We start from the raw sequence: 17035 nt of genomic DNA on the forward strand, positions 1-17035 counted from the left end.
GGAAGGGAATGAAATCGTTAGACCAGTTAGCTAAAAGAGCTTTTAAACAAGATATCATTTATATTGGGTAGAGGTGAGGCCAAATGTAAGATCAGAGCCCTTTTGATAGATGTGTGGCATTAGAGATGGGACTCTGAGCCGAAGGGCCGGCATTTATATGCCCTCCAAAGATATTCAAAGGTCACATTAGGAAGGAAGAGGTGGTGTTTGCTCGATTGCGCTTAGGACATTGTACATTGAACTCGTCATTACATCTGGTTGGCAAGCATGTGAATAGCTTGTGTCTGTAGTGTATGGTCAATGAAACTGTGGAGCATGTGTTGTTATATTGTTGTATGTTGAAGAGAGGGAAAGATTGAAGTGTAGGGTGATTGAGGTTGAACAGGGTTGGGGGGAGGGATTTGGGGGATGGGGGAGGGTCTGTTCGAAGTTAGTATGGCTCTTTTTTATTTTCTCAGAAGTACTGAGTTAGGTTGGATGATTTAGAAATGTTGTAAAACGTGATTGACCATACACCCCAACACAGGAGGTGGCGGCATGCACCTTTAACGTTTGTTTGCGGACCGCCATTTTATCATAGAAGAAGAACAAGCTCGCCGCGCTCCCGAGAGTGGTAACTTGCGCGGCCCGTTTGCCGCTAACGGAGCAGGCTAGCTGAAGGGACTCGGAATTCTGTTGTCGGTGACACAAATCCAAGTCCATCTGTGGTTGTAAACAGACTGGACGACGCATTATTGAGGCGGCGAGCCCTTGGTCGAGAGTCTACATGCTAAATATGTGGAAGGTCCGAGAACTGGTGGATAAAGCGTGAGTATTCTCGCAGTTATCTTGTTGACGTTTTGTTGCAAGGCCCGTTTATGTTAAGGACAAGGGAATCACTGATCCCGTGACGTCACGCTGTTTTCTCAGGTGACGGCTCACGTTACTGTTTCAGCCGTGTGTACAACATGAAATGAACGTTAAATCATGTATTCTCCCCTGATCTTTTTGTTAATGTCCATTCTAAACATACATACAAAGTAACATCCCCATCCCCCTCTTTCAGGCTGCTAACTCAGGAAAGTAACGTTAGCATTAACCATACAGCATCACCTAACGCGTTAGTCTCATTCCATGTCTCTGAATCGGATCACTTTGATGTCCACTATCATCCATTTCCTGCTAGCAATATTTGTTTAACATGGCTAGATGATTTCTTACTAAATCATAATGCGAGGCCCTCGTTCACTGCCACCTAACATTAGCCAGTTAGAAATCTTACAAAACGGGCAAATTTAGCGTAACATGAGCTAATTAGCTAGCATAGCTAAGCCAGCCACAATGACTGTCAATACCTTTTCGTTTCATTGTGTCCATAACATTACCCACTATGGAAGTTGAACTTCATGACCATTCTATTGTTTTATAGTTAAAACATTTTTATACGACCACAATTGCTAGTTAGTTAACTAACTAGCTAACTATCTAAGCCAGCAGCAGCTAACATGTATTTGTCTGTGCACTAACCTACTGTACAGTAGCCAGCTGCCGGTTAGCTTCAGGAGGACTTTGCAGCAGAGCCATAAAGCTGTCTGTCGACTAGGGTAAACAGGCTCTTCATGCCTCTCATCAAACACTTTGAATGACAGTGACTGAAAGTGCACCTGAACCACGAGGAATGCAACATAATCTCTTAGCTAACGTCTCACTGGGGAGCATTTTCTTCATAGCTAGTTAACATGAGCCAAATTAGACTAGTATTCTACCAGCAGCACAAACGATGTCACGTTTATATGGTAATGTGGAAACCATAAACAAAAGCCAGCATTGCAAAAGGTATTGCATTTTAATCAATGGTTACTTTTATTGTGCCAACAAGAAAATACAGGAAGTAATTTATGAAAACAAATATAAAAAGTATGGTTTTAAAAACATTTTCAGACCAATAATGAAAAAGTTGTGTTGACACTGGTATGTTGAGAATATTGGGCTGTAGAGAGAAACTAACTATTCTACCTGTTTTAGCTAAAGTGGGGCATGAAATACTCAGTAGGGTCTCCACACACCAAATATGGTTCATTTTTGTGTTGCATGGCCTGCTAGTGGCTTTTCACTCCGCTCCTTCCATAGCCCCCAATGCAATACACTGTAATAGGCTGTACTTGGGATACATATTGGCTTGTAGAGTTAACTTTTCTACCTGTGTTGAATATCAGTTGGAGATGCAAAACACCGTACCAGGTTTTTGGGGGGTGCTGAGGAGTATTTCTGTCTGTAATAAAGCTCTTTTCTGCAGGAAAAACTCATTCTAATTGGCTGGGCCAGGCTCCCCAGTGGGTGGGCCTATGCCCTCCCAGGCCCACCCATGGTTTGCCCAGTAATGTGAATTCCCTAGATTAGGGCCTAATGAATTTCTTTCAATTGACTGATTTCTTTATATGAACTGTAACTCAGTGAAATCTTTGAAATTGTTGCATTTATAGTTTTGTTCAATATACATTACATTTTCGTTTTGATAAAAAAAAAGTTTTACTTTCATGCAAATTTTTTTATTTTGTCTGTGTTGATTTCAGGACCATGGATAGTACCAGGTCATTTAAAGCTGTGTTACTGGATATATACCACACACAGTCCCCCTACAAAATTACAGATATTTTGTTAGTAGAGACCTAGCTCCGTTGCAAACCAGGTTTCCCTAAAACAGGAAGCCTGGGAAAGTTCCATAGCAGAAATCAGCTAAAGATGGGTCGGAACCTGGTGAAATCACTGACGCCTCGCAACACGTCAAACCAATCAAATGCCCTGCTTGGGCAGAGTTTCAAAGGTGCTCACCAGATTAGTGTCATAGGAGCTACAGTGCACGAGGACAACAACAGTTCAACAAAAGAAGCACTGGTGACGAAACATTTTACCAGCATGCTGGTTTTCACAATATTTCTGTTATTTGGAGATTAGCTAAAGCTGCAGCAAGATGGGAGAAATGGTCTACAATTTTGCCCATATTAATAATTGTAATGTTGTTTCTGAAGTGATATTTGGCTGTAAAGGTTTGCATGAGGGACAATAAGTAGCAAGACTCAACGAGGCTAGTTATGAGAAAAGTTAGCTAACCTTGTAAGCTACCTAGGAATAACTAACTTGCTAGTAGTGCTGAGCGATTAGTGCTTTTTGAGGTTCGCTATGTTTTGGTTTGAATATAAAAATACATTGATTTCGGTTTTCGATTATTTGTGTTGAAATGCTGTAACACAGAATAAAACAGTTAATAGAGGTCACGTGATGGTAGTGACTGTACATTACTGTTTATCACCTATTAACCGTAATTTATTCACATTACTTTAATAAAGTATTTCAGTTGTGTATATTACATTTGTTGTCATTTGGTGACTTTATTATTTCATTCCAAGTCATCATCTCATCTCTATAGAGCTGCTGCCTATGCTCTCTGACAAATCACAATTTTGTCGTTTTTCAAGGTAAATAAGGCATACTTTTATGACTGCTGAATACCAACTATAAGTCACTTAGATCATGTGCTTTCAGGTAGAGAAAGCCCCGCAATGCAATTGCTTTCAATCCCTCTCGCGACTTCTCTCTTCGTCTCCGTCAACAAGGACTCTGCGTCTGCTCCACACAGACTAAGACCGGACAAGTAAGCGGGCGCTCAATGGATTATGATCATTGTAGTTAATTACCACATTTTCTGTGCTAAACTGTGTAGAATATTGGCCTGTTGGAAACTACAACTCCCTACTACATCACACAATTCAGGCTTGATCTCGATAGAAACTGAGCATCGATCTCACAGGAAGAAAAAAAAAAACGAAATGGAATTCAAATAATTGAACTGACGTTGGTCAATTAGTTGTTTAAAAAACAAAAAATAATATCATTTGCAGTTAATCACTCAGAACAAGTTATTTTTCAAGGCACTGTATCCCATGTACAGTGTATTGCATTGGGGGCTATAGAGTGGAGAACGAAGTGCTGCTGGATATGTACGGCAGTCCCCCTTAAAATCTAACCATATTTGGTTAGTAAAGACCCTATTGAGTATTTTCCACCCGACAACTTCTCTACAACCAATAAGTATCCCCCATACAGTGTATTGTATCGCAGTGAATAGTGTGGGTGGAGTAAGGAGTCATCAGCACTCTGTATTAAACCTGTTGCCCATCACAAGTTAAATAAAAACAAGAGACCATTTCAATTTTGCAGACTATTGAGTAATTCCAATAACATAACTGTATTTTATTAAACATTTTTTTAAATTTAAATATAACCTACACAATAGCTTTCAACATACCAGTATCTGTGTAAACTTTCAAAAGAAATGCTGCTATAAATAATACAATGTTCAAAATAAAATGCATCAGATTATCTTTTTATTTTTTTAGGTAGTTGCAATTAGGGTTGGGTGGTATATAGATTTCATATTGGCATACTGTCCTTCTCATCAGGGGATTTACAGTATTACCGTCTTAGTACACAAGGGGGTGCTAAAAATGCAACAACAAAAAAGCTCATTGGGTGTCTTATCAGAAAGAATTTGCACAAACTATTCGCGAATTTCAATAGAGACTGCTAGCTAAATATGCTAACGAGCGCAAATGAAAATAAACTAATTGCAAAGAGAGGGAGGAGCAGATGGGCGAGAATGGAGAGGAGAAAAAATAAACGCACTTAAATCAAGAACTCATCCAAAACGCTTTGACTTCTCAAACACGACAGAAAGCTAACACTATATGATGCCCGGTCTTTTTATTAATTAAGCCACTTGCATAAATAACTAGCAAGTTAAGCCAAATACACAGCTGGACTCACCAGCTCCCGCTTTCTCCAGTTGTGCTATTTACAAACAAACATGTAACTCGCTCAACTTTTCTGGGAACTTAGCCTCATATTGTGAGAGGTGAAATGAAGAACGCAATCTGCTTTTATCTCCTAACTTATTGCACAAGTTGACTGCAGGTATTTCACTTAAATTGGCTACATTTATTGAAAAACTTAAATAGTTTTGATGTTATTGAAAACCATCCCCTGGCTTTTTCCAAGTACCCCGGTATACGGTATACCGCCCAAGCCTAGTTGCAATGCTGTGAAAAATCGAAAATAATCCCAACGTTTAGCTTGTCTTTGCAGGGGCACTATTATTCTGAAATGTGCTGCCAGCATAATATCCTGATGCTCGGAGAACAGGAATCTAAATTAGTGCGTTGCACATGATCTCATATGTGTTGGCTATGGACATTTGTACTGCATGGTGCTTACCAGACATTATTTCAATTAATCGCTAGAGGGGTTTGAAATTTGTATACCCTGGCAACACTTATTTAATCATTAATGCGTCAGTATTGGAGAAGTTCAATTTGCTTAGTGCAACCCTTTATGTCAACACAGCTAGCTATGATCATGAGAAAAGCCTCTGTGGCACCAATATCTTGCATTGCAAGCCCTGCAGCTTAGTGCTTCAAGGTTGTGCAAGATTTCATAAGTGTAGCTAAGTAACCACAAAGTATAAAATAGAAAGACATTTTGTCCTGAGGCATAGCCTACTTCTCATAGGAAAGAGTGTGTTTGACCTCTGGGTTGAAATGTGCAGTCACTGTGGTCATTTGACTAATACAGTTTTGAAACCAAGTGGTGTGTTTCTAGCACTTCTTCCTATGCCAGCATAAAGTCATGTATCATGGCAGTTCTTGTATCAACCCTGCATGCAACCACTTTCTGCAGGATTACCTTTCTCATGCTTTTAAGTTAGGCTTAATATAGGGAGGGACTTGTAAATACCATCGCTGGTCTAGCCATTCAGGGACCTATTGAAAATAGCCTATTTATAATCTGCTGTGTTTTGATTTGAATCAAAAAGTGTATTTGCATGCAGAGTAGTTTCAAATCATGCATACACTTGAGTCATAAAGAATGCATGAAATGAGAACGCTGATGAGCAGTAGAAAGAGGTGAAGGATATGAATGACTTATTCTGATGCAAAACGTCACCAGCCTCCCAATGAATGGCGCTCTGATGTCACTGTGACCTCTGATCTTCAATTGCGTGCTTGTTGAGATGAAGGTTTGTAAGGTGCAAAGCCAGGCTAGACTCCATGTAGGTAGACAAGATACTGCCTCCATTGTCTGACTGAATGCACTCATCCTTGATTCCAAACTGAAGGTTTGTAAAGGAAGAGGTTTCTTTCATTGTGCAAACAGACAAACGAGCCCAGTAATTGAAAAGGGTTTTTTCTTTGCTTCTTGTCTCCTCATTTTGAAAGGAACTCCATGGTTTTATGAAGGACTGTAAACATCAATTTACCAGAAAATGATTCCCTATAGACTTCAATGGTTTTAAACAAGCATTGGGCCAGTAACCGAAAGGCGGCTAGGTGAAAAATCTGTCTGTGGCCTTGAGCAAGGCGCTGAACCATAATTTATCCTATAAGTCGCTCTGGACAGGAGCATCTGCTAAATGACTAAAATGTAACATTTAATGGAGGAAATGCTAGCTAGCTACATACATTTCAGCTGTCCTGCTAAAGGCTAGGCAGAGCCCCGATTTTTTTTATTTTTAAATGTATTCTAAATGTATAGCCAGCAAGCTAGCTCCTAATTGCAGTGTTGGATAGATAGCTAGTTAACATGTTCCATCTATGAAAATAGCGACAATTATCTCACTTTATTTAAACTTATCCAATCTTTACCCGGCACTGTGCATCTGTAGCTAGCCCATCTGTTGCCCCCCCCTCCCCCCCAGCTAGCTCAGTTCTGTTTATTGTTTCATTATTTTACATATTGTTTGAACACCAAATGGTCACAAGCTGCCTGCCAGTGGGTGGAAGCTAGCTAACTAGGTAGCCAATGCTATTGCTGAAGCAGGGATATCTTGCCAGCACGTATTGGGTGAATGCAGCAGTCCTATAACGTTAGCAAGCAAGACAACCCGTGTTTTCAATGAATAAGCTGGCTTGGTAGCACACATTTCCTTAATTGATTCCGAAGATGGCTCCATAGCCTGCCATAAGCTAGCTGACTCAACTCAATGATGAAGGAAGTTCATCAGAAACTTTCTTCACCATAGAGTTGCGTTTTAGCGAGTTGCTGAGCTGGGGCTATAGGGTTATCATAAATTGTACTAGCTAGCTAGCTACTTCTCTGTTCTGGCATAAACCATAGCCTACATGTCGACACGTAATCACTGCAATTTGAGAGTTGTTTTCAACTGCTAGCCAGCTACCAGGTTTGGACTAGTTGCCTGCTTGCTAGCTAGTAGCTAATGTTATACACAGAAAATAACAAACTCTCTTTAAAGGATGATATTATTACTTGGCTGTGATCTGATATCGTTCTGCACTGAGTGTACAAAACATGCTCTTTCCATGACATAGACTGACAAGGTGAATCCAAGTAAATGCTATGATCCCTTATTGATGTCACTTGTTAAATCCACTTCAATCAGTGGAGATGAAGGGGAGGAGATGGGTTAAAGAATGCTTTTTAAACCTTGAGACAATTGAGACATGGATTGTGTATGTGCCATTCAGAGGGTAAATGGGCAAGAAAAAAAGTACCCTGTTCAAAAAGTGCCTTTGAACAGGGTATGGTAGTAGGTACCAGGCGCACCGGTTTGTGTAGAACTGCAACGCTGCTGTGTTTTTCACTCTCAACAATTTCCCATATGTATCAAGTAGAGGTCGACCAATTATGATTTTTCAACGCCGATACCGATTATTGGAGGACCAAAAAAAGCTGATGCCGATTAATCGGCCACATTTTTTTATTTATTTTCATATATATGTAATAATGACAATTACAACAATACTGAATAAACACTTTTTTTATTTTAACTTAATTTAATACAAACACAGTGTTGAAGAAGAACGTAAAAGTGCAATATGTGCCATGTAAAAAAGCTAACGTTTAAGTTCCTTGCTCAAAACATGAGAACATATGGCTGGTGGTTCCTTTTAACATGAGTCTTCAATATTCCCAGTTAAGAAGTTTTAGGTTGTAGTTATTCTAATCAAATTTTATTGGTCACATAGTCATGGCCAAAAGTTTTGAGAATGACACAAATATACATTTTCACAAAGTCTGCTGCCTCAGTTTGTATGATGGCAATTTGCATATATTCCAGAATGTTATGATGAGTGATCAGATGAATTGCAAAGGCTCTCTTTGCCATGGAAATGAACTGAATCCCCAAAAAACATTTCCACTGCATTTCAGCCCTGCACAAAAGGACCAGCTGACATCATGTCAGTGATTCTCTCGTTAACCTCTATGGGCTAGAGGTGGTGGGCGCTTGCGTCCCACCTACGTAACAGCCACTGCCAGCCTGTGGCGTGATTTTCAAAACCTTAAAAATCCTATTACTTCAATTTCACCATTTTAAAGACAAGACTCTCGTTAATCTAACCACACTGTCCGATTTCAAAAAGGCTTTACAACGAAAGCAAAACATTAGATTATGTCAGCAGAGTACCCAGCCAGAAATAATCAATTTTTCAAGCTAGCATATAATGTCACATAAACCCAAACCACAGCTAAATGCAGCACTAACTTTTGATGATCTTCATCAGATGACACTCCAAGGACATTATGTTATACAATACATGCATGTTTTGTTCAATCAAGTTCATATTTATATCAAAAACCAGCTTTTTACATTAGCATGTGATGTTCAGAACTAGCATACCCACCGCAAACTTCCGGTGAATTTACTAAATTACTCACGATAAACGTTCACAAAAAACATAACAATTATTTTAAGAATTATAGATACAGAACTCCTTTATGCAATCGCTATGTCCGATTTTAAAATAGCTTTTCGGCAAAAGCACATTTTGCAATATTCTGAGTAGATAGCCCAGCCATCACGGGCTAGCTATTTAGACACCCACCAAGTTTGGCCCTCACCAAACTCCGATTTACTATTAGAAAAATTTGATTACCTTTGCTGTTCTTCGTCAGAATGCACTCCCAGGACTTCTACTTCAATAACAAATGTTGGTTTGGTTCAAAATAATCCATAGTTATGTTCAAATATCCTCTGTTTTGTTTGTGCGTTCAAGACACTATCCGAAGGGTGACGAAGGGTATTCCATTACCATACTTCGAAGCATGTCAACCGCTGTTTAAAATCAATTTTTATGCGATTTTTCTCATTAAAAAAGTGAACATTCCGACCGGGAAACCCTGTTTTAGTTCAAAGACGAAAAAATAAAAACATGGTGTCGCCTTTTGCACGCGCCTCAGTCTCATTGTTCTCTGATCGACCATTATCCAAATGCGCTAGTGTTTTTCAGCCAGGGCCTGCAAAGATATCATTCACCAGTTTGCCGCCTTCTGAGAGCCTATGGGAGCTGTAGGAAGTGTCACGTTACAGCAGAGATCCTCAGTTTTCAATAAAGAGAGTGTAGAAGCCCAAGAAATGGTCAGACAGGCCACTTCCTGTAAGGAATCTTCTCAGGTTTTTGCCTGCCATATGAGTTCTGTTATACTCACAGACACCATTCAAACAGTTTTAGAAACTTGAGGGTGTTTTCTATCCAAAGCCAATACTTATATGCATATTCTAGTTTCTGGGCAGTAGTAATAACCAGATTAAATCGGGTACGTTTTTTATCCGGCCGTGCAAATACTGCCCCCTACCCTAGAGAGGTTAATGGTCACAATGGGTACAACATCACCGATGCACTTGCTAATAAACTCGCTCACCGAATCAGCGTATAGATCAATGTTGTTGTCTGAGGCTATCCGGAACATATCCCAGTCCACGTGATCGAAGCAATCTTGATGCGTGGAATCAGATTGGTCGGACCAGCGTTGAACAGACCAGAGAATGGGTGTTTCCTGTTTTAGTTTCTGTCTATAGGCTGGGAGCAACAAAATGTAGTTGTGGTCAGATTTGCCGAAAGGAGGGCGAGGGAGGGCTTTGTATGCGTCGCGGAAGTTAGAGTAGCAATGATCCAGAATGCTGCCAGCCTGGGTCGCGCATTCGATATGCTGATAAAATTTAGGGAGCTTTGTTTTCAGATTAGCTTTGTTAAAATTCCCAGCAACAATAATTGCAGCCTCAGGATATGTGGTTTCCAGTTTACATAGAGTCCAATGATGCTCTTTCAGGGCCATCGAGGTGTCTGCTTGGGGGGGATATACATGGCTGTGATTATAATCGAAGTGAATTCTCTTGGTAAATAATGCGGTCGGCATTTGATTGTAAGGAATTCTAGGTCAGGTGACCAAAAGGACTTGAGTTCCTGTATGTTGTTATGATCACACCATAACTCGCTAATCATAAGGTATACACCCCCGTCCTTCTTCTTACCAGAGAGATGTTTGTTTCTGCTGGCGCGCGATGCGTGAGGAAACCGGGTGGCTGTACCAACTCTGATAACGTATCCCAAGTGAGCCATGTTTCCATGAAACAGAGAATGTTACAATCTCTGATGTCTCTCTGGAGGGCAACCCTTGCTCGAATTTTGTCTACCTTGTTCTCAAGAGACTGGACATTGGTGTGTAGTATATTCGGGAGCGGTGAGCGATGTGCCCGTCTACGGAGCCTGACCAGAAGACCGCCCCTTCTGCCGCGCCGTTGTTTTTGGGTCACCAACAGGGATCTGATCCATTGTCCTGGATGGTGGTCCAAACAGAGGATCCGTTTCGGGAAAGTCGTATTCCTGGTCGTAATGTTGGTACGTTGACGTTGCTCTTATATCCAATAGTTCTTCCCGGCTGTATGTAATAAGACTTAAGATTTCCTGGGGTAACAGTGTAAGAAATAATAGATAAAAAAACAAAATACTGCATTGTTTCCTATGAACACGAAGCGACCATCTCTGTCGACGCCATGTTGCAACTGGGGCTCGTAAGTATAAGGAATTATAGGACTACTTCGCTGTGTACCATTTTGTATTTCATATACCTTTGACTATTGGATGTTCTTATTTGCACTATAGCCTAATCTCGGGAGTTGATAGTCTTGAAGTCATAAACAGCGCTGTGCTTCAAGCATTATGAAGAGCTGCTGGCAAATGCAGGAAAGTGCTGTTTGAATGAATGCTTACGAGCCTGCTGCTGCCTACCACCGCTCAGTCAGCCTGTTCTATCAAATGTTAATTATAAAAAACACACAGAAATATGAGCCTTTGGTCATTAATACGGTCAAATCCGGAAACTATAATTTCGAAAACAAAATGTTTATTCTTTCAGTGAAATACGGAACCATTCTGTATTTTGTCGAACGGGTGGCATCCATAAGTCTTAATATTGCTGTTACATTGCACAACCTTCAATATTATGTCATAATTATGTACAATTCGGGAAAATGAATTACGGTCTTTGTTAGGAAGAAACACAGTTCGCAACGAGCCAGGCGACCAAAACTTTCCAGTACCTTGACTCTGCTTGCACTGAACACAAGAGAAGTGACAATTTCCTTAGTTAATATTGCCTGCTAACATGCATTTATTTTAACTAAATATGCAGGTTTAAAAAAATATATACTTCTGTGTATTGATTTTAAGAAAGGCATTGATGTTTATGGTTTGGTACATTTGTGCATCGAATGTCCTTTTTTGCGAATTCGCTTTTGTTAAATCATCTCCCGTTTGGTGAAGTTGAAGTAGACTGTGATTCGATGCTAAATTATCAGGCACCGCATTGATTATATGCAACGCAGGACAAGCTAGTTAACCTAGTAATATCATCAACCATGTGTAGTTAACTAGTGATTATGTGAAGATTGTTTTTTATAAGATAAGTTTAATGCTAGCTAGCAACTTACCTTGGCTCATTGCAGCCACAAGGTCCTTTTGACGCTGCACTCGCGTAACAGGTGGTCAGCCTGCCACACAGTTTCCTCATGGATTGCAATGTCATCGTCCAAAAAGGCCTATTTACCGATTGTTATGAAAACTTGAAATCGGCCCTAATTAATCGGCCATGCTGATTAATTGGTCGTACTCTAGTATCAAGAATGGTCCACGTTTCAAAGGACGACCTCTAGACTCAAGTTTTGAGAGAGTGTGCAATTGGCATGCTAACTGCAGGAATGCCCACCAAAGCTGTTGTTAATTTCTCTACCATAAGCCGCCTCCGTCGTTTTAGAGAAGTTGGCAGTGCCTCACAACCGCAGACCACGTGTAACCACGCCAGCCCAGGACCTCCACATCCGGCTTCTTCACTTGCGGGATCGGGAGGGGGGGTGCGGAGGATTATTTCTCTCTGTAATAAAGCCCTTTTGTGTCTCAACTCATTCTGATTTGCTGGGCTTGGCTCCCCAGTGGGTTGGCCTGGCTGCCAAGTGGGTGGGTCTATGCCCTCCAGGCCCAACTGTGGGTGAACCCCTGCCCAGTCATGTGAAATCTATAGATTAGGGCCTAATAAATGTATTTCAATTGACTGATTTTCTTACGTGAACTGTAATTCAGTAAAATCTTTGAAATTGTTGCATGTTGAGTTTATATTTTTGTTCAGTATACATTATGCGATTACTGATTTGTAAATACTGAACACAACCATGCAGAGAACCATGCACATAACTTTCTCCAACCAGGAAAAAAATGTGCTTGCTATTGTTACATAATGGTAATTTGTTCTATAGCAGACAGAGGCTCCAGTCGAGTGCCTGTTTTATGGACAGAGCTTGCAGACAGGCGACAGTAATGGATGCTGCCTGAGATGCCATCATCTGATTTCAGCTGAATAGGGCTTGAAACAGGAGGCCTAGAGGGAGAGGGCCTTCTCCTGCTACCCTGGCCCCAGAGAGCTCCCTGCAGATGCTAAGCTGTTTGAGAACAGACTATCCACTGCCACACCTTGTCGGTGCATTTTTTAAATTCTCATACATCTGTTTGGAATGGGATCCCAGCACAAGGGGGCACATCGCTTCAGTGTGTTGGCCAGTTGAATGGTATTTCTGGTGAGGACTGACATTCTTCACAGATGTCTTGCAGAATATGTATTTAGGCTAGTCGATGGGTCATTGGGCCATATAGCCTATACCTATAGGTCTTTCTGAGTACTCTGTAGCTGATCAATGGATCAATTATATCTGTCTGAGACTCAAGATGAGACATTGATGGGAGGAACTTTGAGAGTGATCCTCTAGTATTTCTTGTTTGGGGTTTTTCCTTGTAGGTTATAATACAAAGGTATGTTTCCATCTGTTATTGCACGAGAGAAGTCATTTATTATTTGAATGATGACTTTGCTTCAAGGCCCACTCCAACTGTCTTTGTGTAGGCATGGGTCCTGTGTTCAGTATGACAAACCATTATATTGATGATATCATTACATTGTATTGACTAACAATATCCCCTATGACGGCTTCTTCATGTCCTGGCTGTATTTTAATTCTTTCGACTTTCTCTGCCAGTTAATGGACAAAGTCTCATCATCTAATGCAGTAAGATCAATATCATGGCTGGACTGATGGCTTTCTGTGGGAGATCTCAGAAGCGTCACTCTGTGGAGAATGAAAAATGTCAAACATTGCACTATTATGTGGAAAGATGTGATCTCTGTTGAAGGGAGCAGAGGAAACCTGCTCCTGAAGAGAGAGGAGGGGAGTTTTGACAACTCTCGCTCGGATAAGATCTGAGTACTCGCAAACTCTTGCGAAGACAAACATGAAGGAATGATCCGTCCATGTTTTCTTCCAACGCTTTTTGAGGCAATATGGTTGCAGAAGTTCTTCTGCTTGCCCTTAGCTGGCCTCACTGTCTAGGCAGAACCATGTCATGACTGAGCCACACTTCTGGGAAATGCAAATGATGCTTTTAGGTTACAGTAATGAACAGAACTTCAGTCCATCAGCCAACCTGCAAATACATTTTTATCAGTAAATGATCTTCCTAGGCATGGCTCCCAGCAGTACAATATTCTATATCCTCCCAGCACACTGCAGTGTGATCAGCGCCACTTCTGTGTGAGTAGCTTCAGGAATAGACCTACTCCAAATCAACCGAGCTGCAGGCTGTATCCCCCAGGGACTTTTCTCCCTGGCAAATGTCCTTGTCCGTTCAGTGCCTCTTGCTTCTAATGAGCGTCAGTGAGCTGAGCGCTCTCAACCTCCCTCCCTCCCTCCCTCTCTCGCTGCTGTTGTCCCCTGTGTCCCCTTCATTACTATCACCACTATCTCCATTTGAAACCTGACCTCTAGAACCACTGTTCCTCAGAAGCAGCAGGTGATGTTTATCTTCTAGTGTAGGAGGAGGGAGAGAGGAGAGTGAGGACTGGAGCAACTAGATGTTGTTTCATGTGCAGGGCTTTGACTTTTCAGCAGTGGCCCGCTTGGCTGTGTTCTCCACTGCATGTGTAAATAAGCAGGCACATCCTGAGCAGAACAGACGCGGCAACGGCGGGCCTACTGAACAAAGAGGCCCAGGATGCAGAGGGTTGGAAGGGAAGCCTGGGCTCTGTCTGTTTCCTTCTCCCTTTCAGTCAGAGCCACTGCTCACCTTCTTTTGTCTCATCTTCAGCTGAATATTTTTCACACAGCGGGCCCTTCTGTCTGTGTGTGTGTGTGTGTGTGTGTGTGTGTGTGTGTGTGTGTGTGTGTGTGTGTGTGTGTGTGTGTGTGTGTGTGTGTGTGTGTGTGTGTGTGTGTGTGTGTGTGTGTGTGTATTCTAGGCTGTTTGAAATGTAAGCACATCGCCAGTACGCTTGCCGTTCAGGCCATCTGCTTTTATAAACCGCTGTCATTCATTATTCAGTGGACTAGGATTTCCCTCATCTTGGAGCAGCTTTGCTGTGGAGAAGCTCTCTCGCTCTCTGTCACTCATGCTGCTGCACGGACACTGACTGTATAAATTCTCTCAGCGTTTGTTAATCCATCCACCATGAAACACACATGCTTCATACACCTAAAGAAGTGTATTCCGTTTCATTGAATGTCCAGTTCTACCCAATGTTCTGTTTGGAACAAACCGGTTTGTGCATGGCCATTTGTTGATCTGGATCAGGATGGGCAACTGGCGGCCCCCCCTTTTTTGTAGGCCTGCGAATCAATCCCCCCCAAATGATAAATAAATTAACTTCATCAGGGTCTCTACTTGTTGTTGAGAGTTAGAATAGTAGAATACACAAGGTGAAATTTCAAAATTTGCTTGTGCATCAGCAGTTTTGTCAGTCACTGACACATACATTTTTTTAGATTGGTAAGTTACAGTAGTCTAGCCAGCCATATAAACTTGTAGTGATCATGGTCGAATTACTGACCAGAAGCCCCTATTGATTTTTCACTCAGATATATTAAAAACTGCAAACATTTCTCTCTACCTTATGGCAAAATATGTAGAATTCCAGCAAACTTACTTTAAAACTGCAACATTTTCTCTATGCCCATGGCAAAGTGTAGAATTGCACTCAAATTGAACTCAAAAGCTAAAATGTTCTGCAACAAAATGCACTTAGAGCCCCCAAAAGGCTAGGGCCAGCTCTAACTGCATGTGTGGGTATGGATGTCGGTACACAGACCCGCGAGTCACTGCGGCTCCACATGAGTTCAGATGTTTTGTGGCCCCCACCCCGTCAAAGTCGGACATCCCTGATCTAGAGTCTCTGTGTAGCCTATGGGTGATCAGTTGGCCGTTATCTCAGACTTCAAGTTTGTTTATTCGTCATATACATTTGAGCGCAGTGCAATGAAATGCTTACTTGCAGACTTGATATAATTGGCTTGTTCATTAGTCTCTCGTCTCGTCATTCTTTCCCCAGCTCTATTCCATTGTCCTCCCATCTGTCACTGAGCACTTTACCCTTGACCTCCTAAGGATCTGTGCACCCGTCTTTGGCAAAGCCCTGGCTAAACCCAGCCAGCAGCCAACTTTTGACTAGCCTAATCAGACCCGTGGTCAGCTAGCCGAACCGAAGGAGTGTGCTCGCATACTCCCTTGAAAGACCTTTGCTGAAAATTGGAGAGAAAAAAAAGCTTCAGTAGAGCTGATTGTCCAATTTGAGACACCGTAACTAGTATTCACTTCCTCAAAAGTCAGAATTTATCTAAGATAATTTAAGAAATCTGTCATTACTTTTGATGTTTTTGCCAAAGAGATCTTAGTCCTGCAATTTTAAATCTATCTAAGATGTTTGGTTCAGTATTTTTTCAATAAAAAAATGTGCATGAAAACGGGTAATGTCTTGTTGAATGGCTACAGACTTTATTGAAGAATCCCTACTGTTGACCAATCACTGACGAAGCGTCTTAGACTTTGGCTCCGAACTTTGGCTTGCCTCCAGAAAATATATTGTGTGCCCGAACAGCCCCCCAAAAAACTCCCCGAAGTCCAAAACAAACAGAAACTTCACAAAATGTCATCATAATATATGCACAAACTCATGCAGATTCCTTTACGGCCACCTCCACTACCCTAGACCCCCGTTAGGTTACTGTGTGCAAACAAATGTAGGCAAATAGACTGAGTGTGAAATAGGTTCAATAGGGAGGATAATTGTAAATATGCTTTTCCATGTAGTGTTGTGGATTGTCCGATCTCTTCGCTAGGCTGATATTAGGGTCAGGAATGAAGTCAATCTCCCTTCCTATCGATAGGGCTCTAGAGCCATAAAATTGGATCATATTTTATTTTTTTTTGCCATCAGCAACATGTGGAAGAGCTTGGCATGTGTCGTGAAACTGAACTAATCTGTGAATCTGCGTTTCTGGATTTAATAAACCCTCTTGGATGTAATTAGTTTATTCTAAACCAGAGTAAATTGATCCATCCCAAGTCCTCTGCCAAATCCAGGGATCCATTCCAAAAGCTGGTTTAATCACAGATTTCCTTCTGCTGTGAGTTGCAGAAAGAAACATGTCGGCTTAGCTTATGCTTAGGGTATTGCACAGTGCACATGTAGGCTTAGTTTGTCCCCAGTAGATGGATGCATAGACTAAGTAGTCGAAGGAGCTGCATTTCCTGCCCTGTGAGAACAGGTGTTCAAACGTCAATCTCTCAGACCTGACCAAGTTTCTGTTCCTCTAACTCTTCCATCATTCATGTTCCATCATTCATGTCCCAATCTGTGGTGATGGCTTCCGGTGCTGCATGCCTGGCTC

General features: G+C 41.4%; 1 protein-coding gene across 3 annotated transcripts in view; it reads left to right on the forward strand.

The window, feature by feature from the left end:
* Nucleotides 1-565: 565 nt before the first annotated feature.
* LOC106567442 (clathrin interactor 1) overlaps nucleotides 566-17035 on the forward strand; it is a 32756-nt gene continuing 16286 nt past the window's right edge. For all 3 annotated transcript variants that reach the window (XM_014136701.2, XM_014136702.2, XM_014136703.2), the window contains exon 1: nucleotides 566-807. In XM_014136701.2, coding sequence (XP_013992176.1) covers nucleotides 767-807 — 41 coding nt within the window. In that variant the 5' untranslated portion in view covers nucleotides 566-766. The remainder of the gene's footprint in view (nucleotides 808-17035) is intronic.

The sequence above is a fragment of the Salmo salar genome, chromosome ssa13 (assembly GCF_905237065.1).
Source record: "Salmo salar chromosome ssa13, Ssal_v3.1, whole genome shotgun sequence".
NCBI classification, from domain to species: Eukaryota; Metazoa; Chordata; class Actinopteri; order Salmoniformes; family Salmonidae; genus Salmo; species Salmo salar.